Below are 19,894 nucleotides of genomic sequence, written 5' to 3'. Positions count from 1 at the left end.
TAATGCCAATAGGAAATTTGTCAGAGCAAATCCATAAAGAAATCTGACAAAAGCTTAACCCTCCCAGAACCCTTTCCCAACAAAATATTACGGAATTGTATTCTCAATATTCTATGAGTAATTCAACAGCATTCTGAAAAATGAAAGAATTATAATATTTCACCAAAGACAAGTTTGTGGGATGGGAGGTGGTGAGTTTGAAAATGTGTAGACCACCATTTCACAGGCCTACCCAACTACCAGACTCGGCACCGAATGATCCTGAATTCACCGACAGAACAGACCACACTACCCCTTTTCAAGGTGTGTATCAGTACGCATTTCACAGTATCATACCCGAACAAATTTTGAGTGGTGATACAATACTTTTCAACCCAGCTGAGAATCGTCACTATCACATCGCGTACTAGGCAAGAGCGGAGTCGCGTCTGATACTGTGAAATGCGTAGTGATACACACCTTGAAAACGGGTAGTGTGGTCCGATCTACCGGTGAATTCAGGATCATTCGGTGCCGAGTCTGGTAGTTGGGTAGGTCTGATTTCAGCAATTCATTCATTACACTACATATCTAATATCTTATTCTGTTCAATGCTGCTTTATTATTTTTTTTTTAAGGTAACTCAGGTCTAGGAGAACCCAGAATATTAACTAGAGGATCAGAGAGGCGATACCGCCTCCGAATATTGTACCACCAGCTGGAGCAAGCGCATTCGTATAGACCCCCACATACACAAAATAAGGGACACAGCCACCAGTTTTGTGCTTGACAAGCTGTAAAAATGCAATCAACAAGAATTTTTAAACTTTTGCAAAAAATATATATGGTACAATCAAATTTAAGTTCTTCGTAAGATGTAAGATAGGTCAAGGGTCAATTTCAAGGTCACAGTAAATTGCCAGTATATGACTTCCTATTCAAGTTCAAGAGTAACTATGGACCTATCTCTGCCAGTTTTGGAGACAAAAGGAAAGCAAAATTTGCAAAGTTCAGTTCATGGTGAAAAGTAAGTCAAAGGTCAATTTTAAGGTCACATTTAGATTGCCAGTATATGACTTCCTATTCAAGTTCAATAGTAACTATGGACCTATCTCTGCCAGTTTTGGAGACAAAAGGAAAGCAAAATTTGCAAAGTTCAGTTCATGGTGAAAAGTAGGTCAAAGGTCAATTTTAAGGTCACATTTAGATTGCCAGTATATGACTTCCTATTCAAGTTCAATAGTAACTATGGACCTATCTCTGCCAGTTTTGGAGATAAAAGGGAAAAAAATTTGCAAAATTCAGTTCATGGTGAAAAGTAGGTCAAAGGTCAATTTTAAGGTCACATAGATTGCCAGTATATGACTTCCTATTCAAGTTCAATAGTAACTACGGACCTATCTCTGCCAGTTTTGGAGATAAAAGGAAAGCAAAATTTGCAAAGTTCAATTCATGGTGAAAAGTAGGTCAAAGGTCAATTTCAAGGTCACATTTAGATTGCCAGTATATGACTTCCTATTCAAGTTCAATAGTAACTACGGACCTATCTCAGCCAGTTTTGGAGATAAAAGAAAAGCAAAATTTGCAAAATTCAGTTCATGGTGAAAAGTAGGTCAAAGGTCAATTTTAAGGTCACATATAGATTGCCAGTATATGACTTCCTATTCAAGTTCAATAGTAACTACGGACCTATCTCTGCCAGTTTTGGAGATAAAAGGAAAGCAAAATTTGCAAAGTTCAATTCATGGTGAAAAGTAGGTCAAAGGTCAATTTCAAGGTCACATTTAGATTGCCAGTATATGACTTTCTATTCAAGTTCAATAGTAACTACGGACCTATCTCTGCCAGTTTTGGAGATAAAAGAAAATCAAAATTTGCAAAATTCAGTTCATGGTGTAAAGTAGGTCAAAGGTCAATTTAAAGGTCACATTTAGATTGCCAGTATATGACTTCCTATTCAAGTTCAATAGTAACTACGGACCTATCTCTGCCAGTTTTGGAGATAAAAGGAAAGCAAAATTTGCAAAGTTCAATTCATGGTGAAAAGTAGGTCAAAGGTCAATTTCAAGGTCACATTAAGATTGCCAGTATATGACTTCCTATTCAAGTTCAAAAGTAACTACGGACCTATCTCTGCCAGTTTTGGAGATAAAAGGGAAGCAAAATTTGCAAAGTTCAGTTCATGGTAAAAAGTAGGTCAAAGGTCAATTTTAAGATCACATTTAGATTGCCAGTATATGACTTCCTATTCAACTTCAATAGTAACTATGGACCTATCTCTGCCAGTTTTGGAGATAAAAGGGAAGCAAAATTTGCAAAGTTCAGTTCATGGTGAAAAGTAGGTCAAAGGTCAATTTTAAGGTCACAGAAAGATAGCCAGTATATGACTTCCTATTCAACTTCAATAGTAACTATGGACCTATCTCTGCCAGTTTTGGAGATATAAGGGACTAAATGTTATAATTTTGGAGTTACCATAATGTGCCTTAAATTTCGTACAGAAAAAATTAATTAAAATAAAGAAAATGTCATTTTGGTCAAAATTCTTGAAATAGGAGGTGCTCTGAAGTTTCAGAAGTTCAAATTTGATGAAATAATGTCATTTTTGAACACAAGTTGTCTGCTTTTCCAAGCCTTATGTTTTATTTTTCCAGAGTTCAAAATTTATTATCCATTACCGTACTGCACATTTTGCTTTTACCACCAATATGTACTTTTTGATACAGCGTAACTCAAAAACCGTATGGAATACAAAAAAACCGAGACCACTTCCAGTGTTGGGCTTTACATGCTCTACAAAATGCAAAAAAGAATGGGTCTCTAGCATTAACGGTTCCCGAATTAGAGACAGTTTTCAGTTTCGGTATCTTATGGCCGCTACTCCCGTGAAAATGCACCGATTGACCCCAAATTCATGGAGATGAAAGATGACCTGAAGGGTAACACTTTCCAATAATATTATTGGTTAAGTCTGTTTAGTGTCTGAATAACAGGGCAAAAAAATTTTTTTTCGTAAAAAATTTCATTTTTTTGAAAATTTTGGCCCATTTGACCTTGAAGTAAAGGTCAAAGGTCAAATCCAAGGGTATATTTGAAATCTACACATATGACTTTTGGAAAGCCGTCTATAGAAATTTTTCGCATAACTCCTTCAGTAGGGTAGATAATTAGCATTTAATTTTGCCATTTTTAGACAAGGGTGCATTGTAATGAGTGCCACACCCAGACCCCAATACCGACAAAGCCCAAATTTTACGTGGAACGAGTTGAGATTATAGGTGACCTAAATCCATGAGATGGGTACGGGGGCCCTTACCGTCTAGGAGGAGAAGCGGTAACGGTAGCCGTCCGGCGGAGCCGGCGGAGCCGGCGGAACGATCTGGACGGGACCGAAACCATGTGTACCGCCAGCGCTAACGCTGGTGGTACAATAAATCAAATGTCTTGGTATGTTTCAGTTCCTCCCAGTCCACACCATCCAATATCATAAGCAGTTCCCCAAATCAGCTTATATACCTTGGAGGGCTGTGATAATCAAAAGCAGTCTCATGCCAAAAAGTACGAGAAACTTGCCAGAATCAGTTTTCTACCTGATCACCTGTGGCAGAGAAACACAGACATTTCCTGAGATCTACTGCCAAGTTCCAAAGGGACATCCCAAAGCTATCTAGATGCAAAATATGTTTGGCAAGGGAAGATCAATAGGGAAGTGTTCTACTATGATGGATGCAAACATTTTTTATCAAGGTAAAAAAAAAAATGATCTACTGAGCTTCAGAGTCAGAAATAAATAATTTAACAGACAGAATGTGAAGCCTTAAAAATATACCACTACTATTATTCTTAATATTGTTTACTTGGATTGCCAGTTCACCTGACACCATATTGAAATTACTTTTTTTTTTTTTTTGATAAAACATATAACCTCTAGAATACTAAGTACTAGAACCCAAGCTGAGATACACCAGCTTGAAGTTCTTAACTTATGACTGGCTGGCACTTGCTGTGTCTGCAGCAGGAAGCAAAACCTGGCTTCAGGTGTGGTTAGTACAGTTTACACTGTGGGAACTGCGATGCTAGTTTGCATCTAGATCAGGCAAGTTTATACAGACAACCAAGGCATTAATTGATTATGCAACCTGCAGTCTGTTTAAACAACAACAAAGATAAAAAATAAAAATACTTTTGCATAATTTAGCCTTGGGTACACCGGGATCAACCATGTTTTCTCTTTTTTTAAACTTGCCTTCGGAGAACCATCACCTGGATGATTCATATGTGTACTTCAGCATATATGCACATGTTCTAACTGTATATAGGAAGCAAACAACATTCTCTACATACAGAACTTAGGCAAAGAGAGAGAAAACAACTTGTAATATACAATACCACATTTGGGGGGCGGGGGGGGGGGGGGCATAGGGCTCTTATTTGGTAACTACAAATTCAAATAATGCCTATTAAACTAGATTTTCAAAGAAAGAAAGAAAAAAAAAAACTAGTGGCAAAATTTGAGCAACATTTTTCTTATTAAACAGGACTGCAAGTCAGGCCCGTTAAAATTTCTGTCACTCCATGAAATGCCAAAATAATTAAGATATTTAGGGCAAAATGACTATATCAAATGCTGCACATGTACAATGATGTGACCCATTTTGAAAAGTCAGTGGCCTTAGCATGTGAACAAATGCTACGCTTTCATGAGTCAGACACTGTTAAGTTTTTCTTTTTTCTTTTTTTTTTTTTGAGGGGGGGGGGGGGGGGGATGGGGGGCAGCTAAGTACTACTTGGATAGAGTGGGTATCAATAATGTTTTAGTGCCTGTTAACTTTTAAAAGATGATCTTAACTTCTAAAATAAATGCCATGCATATGATATTACGTAGCCAATATCTTTACACTGCTGTCTTTAAAATACTGCGTAATGTGTACCGAGTTGCATAATGTGTACTGGAATGGCAACTACTAAAACAGTTCACATAACAGCTGGAGTTCACCATAGACCTTCAGCATTATCAACAAACATCTATCTGCTTTTAGCTAACAGCAAAATGTGAAAGGTTAAGGACTGTGGAAAACATTATATCCTGCTGTTTCCATTGTATCTATTCCATCAACATTTCTCTAAAAACATCTGATGGGAGATTCAAACTGCCGAAAGGAACGCAATGCAGTATAAAAATGTCTGTTTATTTGTCTCCTCACTACCTAATTTTTTTTCTTATATCTGATTCTATAAAAATGACCAAAAGAGAAAATGTGTATTCTTAAGAATGCCAAATGAATGAGTTTAACACACCAATCGTCTTTATTTACAACAACAAACACCCCACCCCATTCAAGATGATGCGAAAGTCATTTCTCCGGAACTAAACTAAGTCTCCAGTGCAAAAGACTATTACATTCCTGAGCTTTCAAAATAAATACAAGTAGGAGTTGTGTCTATTGTAACAGAATAAGTCGAGCAGACAGCTCACAAAGCCAATGTCAATAAATTCCTGCAGTTCTCCATTGGCTACTACTATTAAGGCAATTGAAGCGAGGAGAAGTGGGTGTGTGCACGCAGTGAAGGGCAGCACTTGGAAGTTCAGTGTTACTCTCTTATAGACCTATAGATGTGTTATGTGCTATGCTACATATCCCATAACACAGTGTGACATTTAATGTTTTCAGCACTTTGATATTTAGGGATAGAGTTACACTTGGATAAATCCACAAACATTGGCAAATGTTAATTCTTTAAATTAAAAACATACCGAAACACACTGTATAATATATATATATGTGTTTCAATGTATAAATTTGATCCTTCAAAATGACAGCTGCAGCACTTGCATGCCATTCATAAGTTCGCCTTAGTCAGCACAAGAGGAACAGGGGCAGGGCTGGACTGAAACATATGCTTTCATTTCTGACCAAAAGCAGCAGTTGACCCAGTTTTGTTATAAAGCCCCACCCCACCACTAACAATGCCAAATTCCATGCTGCAGAATACATATTATAAACCTGAACTGGAAATGGAGAGATTAATCCAACCTAAAGTGAAAGTTTGCAACAAACTGTAAATGTTTGAAGCTTTTAGTTATATTTTCTTGGCTTTTCAAACTTTGTTCTTTGTTAAACATGTAACATGAACTATTTAACTAAATTTAACCAAACGAAAAGTATATTAATAGATAAATAATAAAACACTGATCATCCTTTGGTGAACCAACATCATATTTAACAAAGTATTTAAAATGGTGAGTTATGCTTGGATTTCATACAACCTACATGTAAAACACAAGCCCTGTAATAGCATGCCCTCTCAGGAATCTCACATCATTCCATCACCACACCATAATCCTATTCAATCTCCTTTCTAGAATACCAAGGGCTGTTTCACCAAAATATTGGTCATAGCTTTTAAGATCAAAATTTTTTGTCAATTTTGACTCAAGATAAATCAGCAGTAAAGTTGTCCATTTCATTATATAAAGAAATCTATGGCTAGTCTTCGTACTTTTTTAAAACCATTCCCAACTACAAATTTGTCTCTTAAACTTGTTAAATGGGAGCATTTCCCCCCAAAATCTGATAAGAATTTCTGTTCAAGAGATGAACAAGCATGATATGTTCGAATCTGATACAGCCATCTTGTCCAAAATTCCTTGAAGCATCTAAATAGCAAGGGAAAAGAGTTGCTTTGAAATAGCTTAGAATTATTTTTTTTTTCAAAATTTAACACTGCTTTCATCATATATATCGTACTGTCACTAAAATGTACATTTTCTAATTTTTTTCCAGCTTTTAATTCTTTTTTTTTAAACATGGACTTTTATCCTAGTTCTGGGATATCACCACAGAACATAATCAATGTTTTCACATTTTAGATCAATAGTACATCAATTGTTTCATTTATATACAATGTTAAATAACCAAAATAATTTTATCATCAGAGAATAATATTCTTGGTAAAATTAATGTTGATGCACCAGCAGTCCAGAATGTGTTTGATAATCAATAAATGCCAACATGTTATTCCTAATTACCAAAATATCCTGAATACAAAAATTGATCTCTTGTGCAAAAAGCATTGATAAAAGCATATCTGTGTATCTGCTGGAAGCTGCTTTCTTCTTGCTGTTTGTATGCAGGTGGCCGATTTCACTTTACTTCTTAGATTTTTCAAAAGCAATTCCAAAGCTAACACTGAGTAATATTTAATATATATTTACTTCAATCTTGCAACTTGCTTCACAAAAGCCAAAAGTAATAATATATATAAACAATGATTGGCTGAAAATATAAAAGAGAGTAAAAGAGGTAGTTAATACCATCAATAAGGGCTTAGTTAAAAGACAAAAAAAAAAGGAAGCAGTGTTTTACATTCTCTGAGAAAATGCAATTCAGTTGGTTAAAATTCAAAACAGGCTTTGCTCGGACAGATTTTCATCTTCAGAACAACATTCATCTTGAAATCTCACCTGGAATCTCAGGATAATGGTCCATATGAGGCCCAGGGTCAGTCTCTGGTTCCCGTCCACTATGTCATGGGCGCCCATGTTCTCCAGGTGGACACGCTGCTCATTCAAGAATGTCAATGCCTTGTCCACATTCTCCAGACAGTGAATACGCATCTTGCCTTTGGTTGGTCTTGGCTGAATAAGGGATAGCAATATTTTCAGCAAATATTCTACAACAAAATTACTAATAATGACTGCAATTTTTTCCAGCAACTTCTACATATTTACTCTAAAAACATCTGAATTAACAACAGCATTGTTTTCAGCAATATTCTATTAACTCTCAAATGGTTGAATCAACAACAGCAATATTCAGAACAACTTTTCTATTTCCCACATGTATTTGGATACATCAGTGGGAATCTTATTTCACGTAAATATTAAATCAATACCTGCGTCATTTCAAACTAAATAAATGTTCGTGTTTTGAGTATATTTTTACATGATGCACGACTGAAACAAGTCAATTTTACAAGGTGATTCAGACAAGGTAGGAAAATGATGGATAGTGAAGAACACTGCAAGAAGTGCGAGTTCTCATCTGACATAAAGAGCAGAGAAGAAACAATTAAAGGGGACAGGAATTAATTTCTTTCCGAAAATGTTCCTCACCAGTCTTTCCCCTGAGAGAACTTCCAGCAGCTTCATCAACATTTTGCCATCGCGGAGGTCCATGTAGAGATCGCTGATGCGGCAGCCCACACGGGCGAGGTGTGAGTTGACCCATTTTGTGAATGTTTTCTTCTGGACTGTTTCACGCTCATCTATGGAAGAAAAAAATTATTATTTAATATTTGGTTGGTGTAATGCATAATAAGACAGAATGTGTTTGTGAAGCTTATCTTTTGATATGTTTCATGCTCATCTGAGGAAGAAATCGTTGCATCAATATTTGGCTGCTTTAAAGCGTGAAATAAATATCTTTATTGAGAATCTTATCTTTTGATATGCTTTAAGCCCATCTGAAGAAAATTATAGAAAGTTGATAGCAGTCCATAGCTGATAAAAGATACAAGGCTGGTTGTTTGTGATGACTTGAGTGTGATTTTTCTGGACTGTTTCATTCTAAATGAATAAGATAGATATAAATTACATAAGATGTAGCATTATCATGACGTTCTCTGGTAAAAAGTTACATGTGAATGCTGTCTTCTGGAACCATGAACAATACATAAAAGGAATATGTGACCTTGTAAAGTAAAAATATATGCTTTTGTAATGGGTGAGGGGCATGACTTGACCCTTGGTAAAACTGTTTAGAATGTTTTGATTTCTATCTTTCAATAAGTCTGAAACTCTATGATGGAGTTGAGAAATGTACCATCTCTCTCAAACTGCACTTCAACCTTCTATAACTCTTCAATTAAATGTTAAACAATTAGTTTTGACTATCCCAGTCCTTTTAAGTAATTCTTTATTTCATTTAAACACTTCATTTGATATTTGTTGGTATAGAAGTAAATCCCTCATACAAATATTCTGAACTCCACACCAGAGTATGTAAAAAGAAAGCATTTCAGCACTAAGCTATTAAACAATATGGTTTGCTGGGATATCAAACAAACCTAAGACATTACTCATAGACAGTGATTCATTCAGAAAATATGATTATGATAGCAATGCCTATACGTAGATGTGACTGACAGGCAATTCAAGTTGGTCAAAATTTTGTGCACATCTATCCGTTTCTGATTAAAAATAACATTTACTATTACTGCAAATCTGCCATAATTTTCATGGGGGGGGGGGGGGGGGGGAGATCAAATCCTCCAATGTAAGGGGGCCTCTGAAGGATCGACATTGACCATCCGAACTGACCATTAGGCCAGACAGCACACCATCGTTATGCAAGAGAGGTGTTATAATAGCCCAGTGGCAGTGGTCATTATACCAACCACTACTCATTTAATGGCTATTTGACAAGACATTTGAAACTGATAAATGGCCAGACAGGGCAAATTGCTGGACATCATGCACATGGTCAGTTTGACAATACTACCAGACATTGCATAGTGATCAAGTGTCAAGTAATGTGGTTAAATACCAACACAGTAGTATACCATTTCATGAACTCATGCTGCTGTCTATTTTGGGGAAGAGCAAATATTGGTCTAAATATATCACATATATGTAATACCAAGTGAAGCAGGCAAATATAGACAGGTCGCTTATGGGCTAGAATGTGCATGGAGCAAGCACAGAAGCAATGCAACTGTGCTCACAGTCAATTTAATTAACAAAGTATCCAGCAGTAAAGGCAATATTACAGATTTAGAGATACATCAAATTAATAAACATCTGTTTATATGATCCCTTATGCTTAATTTATATTCTGTCTCACATGAAAGTCCTACCCTTTTTTTTCACCAATCAATATTCAACTAGTTGACAACAGCGTGAAAAGACTTCCAATCACCATGTTTGGTCACACATACAACAAACATTATGTAAGTGGTTAATATCAGGTTAATGGAAGAAACAAAAATGTCAAGAAGCATTGTAAAATTTCAAGATGACAGTCTTTAAAATGCAGCAGTTTGCCAAGCAAATTATAGGTCTTTGAATGATATACTAGTCTTATCAAAATCTTCAACTGATAGTGAAAACTTTAGTGTCTATCAGTTACTACTAAAGGTCAAATGTTTTAAAATCATAGATGTTCCCAAGTACAAGATGTCATTCTACTTCTCCTTTTCCCTCTTTTTTTTTCGGGGATGCAAAGTTTTATATACATATCATGGTCCAGTTATATGCTAAATTATCATAACCTATTCTCACATTTCTATGTTTTCTTCAATCAGATATTTTTGTCCCATATATTATATTGTATTAACTGAGCAAGCAGACAGGTAAATTAATTAAGAATGCACATGCTATATCAAATATAGGAAGATTGGACATAATTCAGGTACATTAGCATCTATGTGTCTAGGGAGAAAATATTCCTGGATGGGGGCATGTTCAAGTAGGAACTTTTTTGCCTTAAAAGTGACAACATATATATTTCTATCTCTGATAGTTCAAAATACTTCTTTAACATTGGATATAAAATTTACAACTTTCATGTGTTAAAAAAGTCCCTTGTTAACCCAACTGTACCCAATCACCCATTGGTCCTGATGAACATCCCAATGAACTAGACCTTACAAATACTGGACATCATTCCACTCATATTATGAGTGGAATGATGTCCAGTATGTATGATATTATACCAGTGCACAGACACTAGCCATTTTGTCAAAATCAATACTCCAGCTTCTCTTGCTCTGCTCTATGTAAAGTAATGGCATATTATTGATCCTTTCAGCAGGCCAGCAGCCTAACTTGCACTATATTTGTTGTTACTGAATATCTAATACACTAATGTAAAGGGCTGTGTGCATTCTCACAGTATGGCTACATGGTCTCCAGGTTTCAGCTGTCATCACTTTTTTTATGTCTCTTATTACCACTTTAACGATGGGGTTTCAAAAGATGTAGCTCTACCTAATGGGATACCTGAATCCCTGGGCAGTGTATCATGTTCATGTGAACTGACAAAATGCAAAAGAAAACACTTTGAGCCTCACCAGTATCCCAGCTGTCTGTGACCTTTTGGTGACTTTTACATGACTCAAATATACTTACAATTGGAAATTGGAAGTGAATCATGTATTTCAATTTTCTTTCTTTTTTTCTTGTTTGTTATGGATATGAGTTTTCATAAATTAATTTATACAACTAGGGCAATATATCAAATGGCCTTAAGCATACAGAATACCAAGCTGTGTTCATACCGTTTCTCCATGGAACATACAAATAGGTGATATTCTTAGCAGCAAAATGAATAAGTACTGTAACTTTACCTTCTGCCACCATGGGTATTGTAACATCTGACAAATGCACTATCGACAATTAAACAAGTTTGCCAGCATAATAGAAAGATGTAGCAGTAATCAATATCTGACCAAGTCATCTGTCTGATAACTACATGATAAATACTGCACTTGACTATTGAACTTTGTTAGCCTTTTCCTTAGGGGGCAAGACGCTTTGTTGATATGAGGGTGCTCCATGCTTTCATATGTTTCACTGAAATTAATGTACTGTAATACTCTTGATTGTATTGACAAAACTTTGAAGGCAAACAATTAAACCAAAGCACCTTGTTTACAAAAGCAGTTTATCCACAGTTTACAGGTGCAAACCTGCACAAACATAAGCCTCAATACTTTGACTACCTTTCTACTTCAATATTTAAGCTACTGTTCAAGTACACATCTAAATATACTCAATAAATTATTTGCAAACTGTTCAGTCTGCTGCTGCTGCAATAATAAATAAATAAATAAAAAAAAAAAATTAATTAAAAATATAATCTGACAGAAAATGTTTTATTTTTTCTGTCTTACTTGGTACAGACAAATGGCAGGATCCAAAATTGGAAACTTATCTGAATTCATGCTAAGACCAAGACCAGGTTGGGAATATAATGATCATTATGATGATACCTGCTGCTAAAGATTTCCCCGAGAGAGCTTGCAGCTAAGAACCTGCTGCCAGCCATTAATCAAAATGCATTCTGTTACCTCGCACAAACTCCCAGACAAATGACCTGAATATCCAGACACTAAAACAGTGACAATTAACAATTTCAGGGATTCAAAATTCAATTTGAGAAAAAGTTTGAAGCATAATGAGCTAAATAGAAAAGGTGCATCTTCTCAATAAAAGTGCACTTGAGTGTAACTATAAAATTTAATAATAAATGAAACCATAGCTTTGCTTCTATTATTCCACCTTTATTCTCTTTCTAAATGTATTTCTGCACACAGTAATCAGCTTCTGTTCCAGCAACCGGTTTATTTTTTTTTGCCTTGCAGTGGGTGTATTAATGTTGGCCCGACTCAAAAGTAAATCTGCTATATGGGAAAGAGACGAAAGACTCTTGGTTTTTCAATAAGTTGCCAGGGGAACCATAATGAGTGTGCAAGTTTCTCATGAATCATGAATGCCACTTGACAACAGCCTCCACACTAACAGCTAGAAGCTACTTCAACATAAAACAGCACAGCAGCAATGGGCACAAGATGTGTGCAAGAAAAATGGCTGTCAAGGTAAAGGGCAGGATATAGACAGCAGATCTTTATACATTTAAGAATTTCAAATCATTAACTTAACTCCTTGTATACTCTGTAACATTTAAAGAATGTTGCCATCTACTCAATGGGAATTTCTGTGCAAACAACTGATTGCAGACAGATGAGGACAAATAGCATTTCAAATACAAACCAATGCTATGCAAAACATTCCCTTTCAGGCCACAGAGTCCCATTAATTTTCATACATATGGTCAACCAACATCACAAGACCAAAGGCTGCACCTGATATTGTTCAGACGCTTACTTCCCTGACCTTCAAGACCTGTGTGGAAACAGAATAGGTGGACACAGTAGCCTGTATTGAAAATGGATCTTTTGCTCGTGCACCATTTTGGTGCCATTTGTATGCGCATTCTGACTAATCTAAATGATAATTGTGGTACTGCCTTTATAAACAGTGAGACTTCCTTTCTGAATTTGTTATCCATCTTTGACCCAAAAATAACAAAGCTTCACAAATTTCTTCCAAAATCGCCACAATATATTGCACTAAAATTTATTGATCAATCTTTCAGAGCCTATCCATCCAATGGGAAACAACAAAAGCATGCTCTTTCAGTCAAAACTGAAAAGTAACTTAAGATTGTCCCTCAACCTTCTAATACTCTGAAAAACAGAAATTTCTTAGGCTCTGCTGCAATGCAAGGCATATGGATAAAATGATACATATTCAAACAGATTCACAGAATAGTTTCTTTTTAGCATTTTATATAGAATAAAATAACTGACTAAAAGAAATTAAAACAAGGCAGCAAAGCTGTCAAATGTACAGACAAAAAACAGAAAATAAAGATGCAAAAAAGGTCATTTTGTCAATTTTGATGCAATAATAAATAATGCTTATAATAGCACTGTCAGTCAACACTGAATTTTAATCTTGCACAACGGGTAACATGGTCAATAACAGGAGCAGACCCAGAGGTATTTTCTGACAGTATTACAAAGTATCTATGTTGATCCATCCTCCATTTTGATGGTCTTCCAACAGAAAAAAATAGATACCAGTCAATATAAAGTTAATAACCTGACTGTCTTCCGGAAGACCCAGAAGATGGTCTCAATCCACCCCTTCAATAAGATTACAGTTTCAGGACCATGAGAGTTCAAATTCACATTATGAAAGTCTCAATATTTGAAAAATGATGACAGTGCATAAAATAATATTACATAATGTTTAAAGACATAAAAAACAATACAACTGCTTATGTAGAAATACAGAAAATGTGCAGAGCCCCAGGCAGATGAGAGTTAAAAGTCACAAATGCAAGTGTTTGAGAAAAAAATATAAAGGAAAACAACAAAACTAGAAAAGCACTTTGAGAGTGCAGACCTCTGCCAAGGCAGCAATTGTTGATTATTATTGATAATTGATTGATTATTGATCCGGACCACCACCAAAAATTAATCATTGTCCTCTTTGGCCCACTTCCGACAGTTCCTGAAAATTTCTGCAAAATTGGTCCATAACTTTTTGTGTTATGTGGATGACAGACAAACAGGGGTGAAAATATAACCCCCTTGGCAGAGCTTGAGGTAAATATAATTCCAATGAAGATGCTATTCAAACATTTAATCTTCCAGTTTGATATATATATATATATATATATATATATATATATATATATATATATATATATATATATATATATATATATATATAACTAACTTATTTGCAATATTAAACAAAATTTACCTGCATAATTATCACTGCTTCCTTATTATTAATCTAGCAGAGAGCTTTACCTTTGGGAGTTTACAGGGAAATATCAACAAGTGTGCTTTACGTAATCTCATTTAATGGCCTATTAAAGCAAATGACTTTATAACTCTGAAATTAATCTAGTGATACCCAAGGGTAATTTACAGACTGACCCACTCAAAGGTCTTCAGGCCCATAAGTCACACCTTAAGAAAAGCACAAAACCATAATGCCCAAAATAGGAGACTACCAATCCTGATGCAATAATACATTATGTTTAACTGCACAGTCAACATCAACTTATGCACAACAGGTAACACAGACGAAAGTAAAAGCATAAGGCTCCAGGCCCATCAGAGTTCAAGTTTATACTTAGAAAGTGCCAGAATGAGAAAAATGAAAATTTCACAAAAAATGCATAAATACAATAAACATGATAATCCAATAGAGCTGGTTTTCTCATGAGCTGAAGGCCAATCCTAAAAATCGTACTTGTAAGTTTAAAATTATAATAAGTAGCACAGTTTTCTTTTCATAATGTTTGCAGTAGCAGTGCAAAAAGATTGTTGTCAATTTTGATGTAACATTACATAATAAATTAGAGAATTATTATCACCAATTTTTGTTTATTGACTATAAATAGGATGGACATGTAGAAAATATGATTACCATTTGGCTTCATGTCCATGGGAGCTCCGAGTCCCACAATGAATATGCCAAAAAGATAATGAATATTACACTAAAATGTATAACTTCCAGAAAAAGAAGCCAATTAGACTGCTTTTCTAACTCAGGCTGCATTTAAGTCCTGTGTTTCTTTTTTGAAAGTTTGACAGTCATAAGTAACACGGTTTTCCCATAATGGTCATCAAGGCAGCAGCACCAAAAATTGTGTTTTCTTCTATTTTGATGCAACATTACATAATGCTTAACAGCATACTGACCATCGATTTTTAATAATTAAATATAAGTGTCATGGATTTTCACAAAATGTGACTAGCATGGGTCTTCAAGCCCATGGAGGTTCTAAGTCACACCTTGGAAATGCCAATATGTGAAAAATTAAATTTTCACAAAAAACTGTTTAATTGCCAGAAAAATTTACCAAACAGACTGCATTGCCTACTGAAGCTGTATTTTAGTCCCATGTTTCTTTCCTGTAAGTTTGAGAACAGTAAGTGACATGATTTTCCTTAAATGGTCATCATGGGAGCACTGCCCAAAATAGGGGTTTCTTCAAATTTTGATGCAATATTACATAATGTTTTACAGCATAATGACCATCAATTTTTAATTATAAAATATTAGTATCATGGTTATTCAGAAAATGTAACTAGCAAAAGTCTTCAGGCCCATGGAACTTCAAAGTCACATATTGAAAATGCCAAAATGTAAACAAGACAGCACTGTTCTGAAATGGGTTTATTTCCATTTTTAACACTTTTTTAACATAAAACAAAATAAACAGTTTACTGCCATTTTTATATGACCAATGAAGAAAATTGATGAGATGGGAAAAGTATCAATAGAACAGTGTTAAATGTCCAACTTCCTCCATTCTGAGATTCTGAACATAGTGGATGAATGCATCTGAAAAACTGCAATGATATGAGTTTATTTCCATTTTTGACACTTTATTACACAATACATGATAACAAGTTTACCATCATTTTTACAAAATCAACTAACAATGTTGTAAAGATGCAGGAAATGTCAAACAAACACTTTTACGTATCTTATTAGTTCAATAATGAGACTGTTAACATGCTTAAGAATTGAATCTGAGGAAATGTGAAAAAAACAGTATAACTTCTAAAATAATGGCCCGATTATGCTGATTTTCGAACTCAACCTGCGTTTTAGTAAGATTGACCACTCCTGTGAGTATAATTACAATTGGCCAATCCGTTTTTCTTATATTGTGTTATCAGTGTTGCATTTATATTGAAAATAGTGAAAAAACAGCATAAATTCCCTCAAAATAGCCCAATCATGCTGATTTTCGAACTTGACCTGCGTATTATGAATATTCATCAGTTCTGTAAGTTTCAAGTCAAAAAGTAAAACGGTTTTCCACTTATCGTGTTATCGGTGCTGCATATATGCTGAAAAAAGTGAAAAAACAGCATAAATTACCTATAAGTGACCCGATCATGCTGATTTTCGAACTTGACCTGCGTATTATGAATATTCATCAGTTCTGTAAGTTTCAAGTCAAAAGGTAAAATGGTTTTCCACTTATAGTGTTATCGGTGCTGCATATATGCTGAAAAAAGTGAAAAAACAGCATAAATCCCCTAAAAGTGACCCGATCATGCTGATTTTCGAACTTGACCTGCGTATTATGAATATTCACCAGTTCTGTAAGTTTCAAGCCAAAAGCAAAAACGGTGTTCCACTTATCGTGTTATCGGTAAAAGTGCACGACGGCGACGACGGCGCCGACGGCGACGACGGCGACGACAGACGCAGATGATGGCTATATGTACAGACACATCTGTGTCTGTACATAAAAACAATAGATTCGTTAAAAATATGTATAGAAGAACTGTATGCTTACCTGCAAGGGCTTTGATTCTGGAGCGTTCAAATAGCTTTGATGAATTATTTCCTCCATCCCATTCTTCTTCCATTTGTACCTGGCCAGGCTCCCAGCGGATGCCCGCGTGCACCTGCTGGACCTCCGTCATAATGCTAATGGCTCACGCCAGCAAACCTAAACACAGAAGAGGAAAGCAATCATGAATTTTTCACTGACACGTTATTCCACAATTAATGTGCCTCAGATAATGGCAACAAGTATTTATATTTTACATAAATCTGTATAAAACACACACACAGACCCACACAGGTTAAAAAAGCTGTTCTCCTGCTGTAAAACTCAAACAATCAATTTACTGCCTGCAGTTCAGATAAAATATCAAGTACTGTATAATTTAGTTAGGCCCAGAATCCATCTAAAGACGCATCAGCACATAACTCTTCAAACTTAAACGGCCATTAACTGAACTTCAAAGAAAGCTTGGTAATCTGCACTCAGTCACTTTAAGCAGAAACTTGTTGGAAATATCTTCTTTTTCATACAGAGTACAAATGAAATTTTCACTGACATCACCTAACAATGTATGTGCCACAGATAATGCCAACTACTTGTTTACATACAAGATCCTGAATTAAATCTGCACCAACTTTGAACCCACGCTATAAAGAACCTGTCCATAAAATCTGGCAAAGAAACTTAACAGTGGATAATTTATTACTGCTAGTAGATAGCAAGTGTGTGAGTGTGTGTCACTATCTCTGTTTGACTTTTAGGTGGGAGGGCAAATAGCAGTCAACTACAACAGGAAGCCAGGGTTACAATGCCTTTTAAGATTTATAACTCACATTGAAATTTTGTAGAAATATAAGACATACACATAAATTTGTGTAAGGCCATTGTTTTAATGCTACTCAACACAGTCTGACCCTGGTATGAACTGATACAGTGCCACATGGCCCAGTGTAAACACACCCACAGAGATTCCAGAATTGGCCAAATGGCCACACAAGACCTCCAGTGTCTGCTATTACAAACATGCCTTGATAAGCTCAGACATAAGTCAAGACACGGGGAACATTCGGATCTGGAACACCAGGCTACATTCCACCTACATCAGTTAATGTAAGAAAAATGTTTGTTCCTTGGGTTAAGGAATATGAGAAATAAATAACTAGCTGAGTTTGTGTCTGAAAAAACATTGAAATCAAGCAGATAAAGATTGCATGTGCATGGAGTCTGTGAATCAGATCAATAAAACCAGCAAGGCCTGTTAGTTTAAGCAATCGATAATATATGCATTGTTAAACCAGGCTTAATAGCAAACAAAATACTAACATCAATGTTACGTCAAAATACCTAGTGCCACCCTTATATATCTTTACTGGAGTCTGTGCACTTACATCGATTCTGAATTTTAAGGCAGGATGGGATGGTCGAAGTATTAATGTGACCACAATGCAGAGGGGTAATTTTAATTCATATATCCATTTCTAAGTCGGCACACTGCAGGTTTTCTGCTGGCTGCATGCACACTGTCATAAGTAACCCCATGAAAAATCAATGAAGCTATGAGAGAGTAAACATTAGTAGCTGGTCCGTTTCTGCAGTGACCTAGATATGAAGAGCTGGCCCAGTGAGTCATCGTTCCCCTATGATCTGCTGGTAGATTTCGTGCTGACGCCTAATCAGCAGGAGGAAGGCATAAAGATAGGGCCTTACTTCACTGTACTGTGATACTAAATTTGATCAAAGAGACCGAATGCTTTGTAGTGTCATGGTAATGACTGCTGACCTTAAAGGACGTCCAGTTATACCCTGTAAATGCAAATGCCTGATGCAAATTTCCTATTTATTTTTCTCTTAGTTTCATTTTGTATTTCACTTCATATCAAGGAAGTAGTTGCAAAGGAATCCTACAAGGACTGAAAACTCTTTTATTTCAACCTTTTCTCCATTGCAAAAATTGTATTTTGCCTCAAGAGGTCAACATTAAATGCAGGAATCCATAATTTCCTTAGTTTCCTCAGAACAATAATGATATGATAAAATACATATTATGAATGGTGATTCCCATTCATTCATATTTTAAAGGAAGGCGTTATGTTGTAAGTAGACATTTACTAACTTCTGTCATGGACAAGATTAATGACAGCTGGATGATGTTCATGGCCTGGTGTTAATCTCTTCCAGATAAGTATTGCACATTACCGCTTTCCTTGAAATGTCTACAGATTTAATCATTGATAACAGGAAAAAGATTCAATCTGACAAAAGATGCTTTTTAAAAATAATCTTTACATAATGCTCTCCAATGTCAATGATCTCACTTGTATAAATCTTGTTAATTTTACAAATTGGGTGTTGAATAGAAAGATTGCATGTAACTAAAAGATATGTTTAGTGTTCAATAAACTGACTTTTACCTAAAATTATACCACTAAAATGTATACACACACACACACACACACAAAAAAAAACAATTAAATCTACAAGTGCATCAACTGGTATCTCTGAACTAATGGAAAAAGAACTGAAACAAAAACTACCACTGATCTTTTATCTTCCAAGTCCCTGGAGATCCTGATTCTAAATTAGCAAGTTAGTTGAGACTACTTCTTCAAGGTTTATCTAATCATGCCAGCAGTAATACACTTAATACAGCTCATCACATGTTAATGCTGACAGCAGAGCAAAAGATTCTTTAGTCAAACTGAAGGATCATGGACCAAAAGTAGAACAGTATATTCTAGGAATTTCCATTGCCTGGACGTGAAATCAATAAAAACATTGCCACGATTCACGAAAATTCAATAAACTGGTCTTATCTAATAATTTCATTCAAAATATTCCTTGTATCAACTGACAAGTATATCACACCATTTAATTAAATCTGCCTTAAGGACTTCATTGCAGTTAAACATTTGTTGTGTTCACTTCAATAACATATATATATGCAAGCAGTATCATGTATGTAACACCATATGGTCTTGGAGCCAATTGAAAAAAATAATTAAAATTAATCCAAGACC

General features: G+C 35.4%; 1 protein-coding gene across 14 annotated transcripts in view; it reads right to left on the bottom strand.

The window, feature by feature from the left end:
* LOC106173727 (spectrin beta chain-like) overlaps positions 1-19,894 on the bottom strand; it is a 56,871-nt gene that overhangs the window by 35,062 nt on the left and 1,915 nt on the right. For all 14 annotated transcript variants that reach the window (XM_087007161.1, XM_087007167.1, XM_087007171.1 and 11 more), the window contains exons 2-4: positions 16,884-17,039; positions 8,096-8,247; positions 7,445-7,618 (exon numbers count right to left, since the gene is read on the bottom strand). In XM_087007161.1, the coding sequence (XP_086863287.1) occupies positions 7,445-7,618; positions 8,096-8,247; positions 16,884-17,013 (456 nt within the window). In that variant the 5' untranslated portion in view covers positions 17,014-17,039. The remainder of the gene's footprint in view (positions 1-7,444; positions 7,619-8,095; positions 8,248-16,883; positions 17,040-19,894) is intronic.

The sequence above is a fragment of the Lingula anatina genome, chromosome 2 (assembly GCF_051362555.1).
Source record: "Lingula anatina isolate TDL-2025a chromosome 2, LinAna3.0, whole genome shotgun sequence".
NCBI classification, from domain to species: Eukaryota; Metazoa; Brachiopoda; class Lingulata; order Lingulida; family Lingulidae; genus Lingula; species Lingula anatina.
The sequence above is the reverse complement of the archived record's forward strand: the minus strand, read 5'-3'. Positions and strand labels throughout refer to the sequence as shown.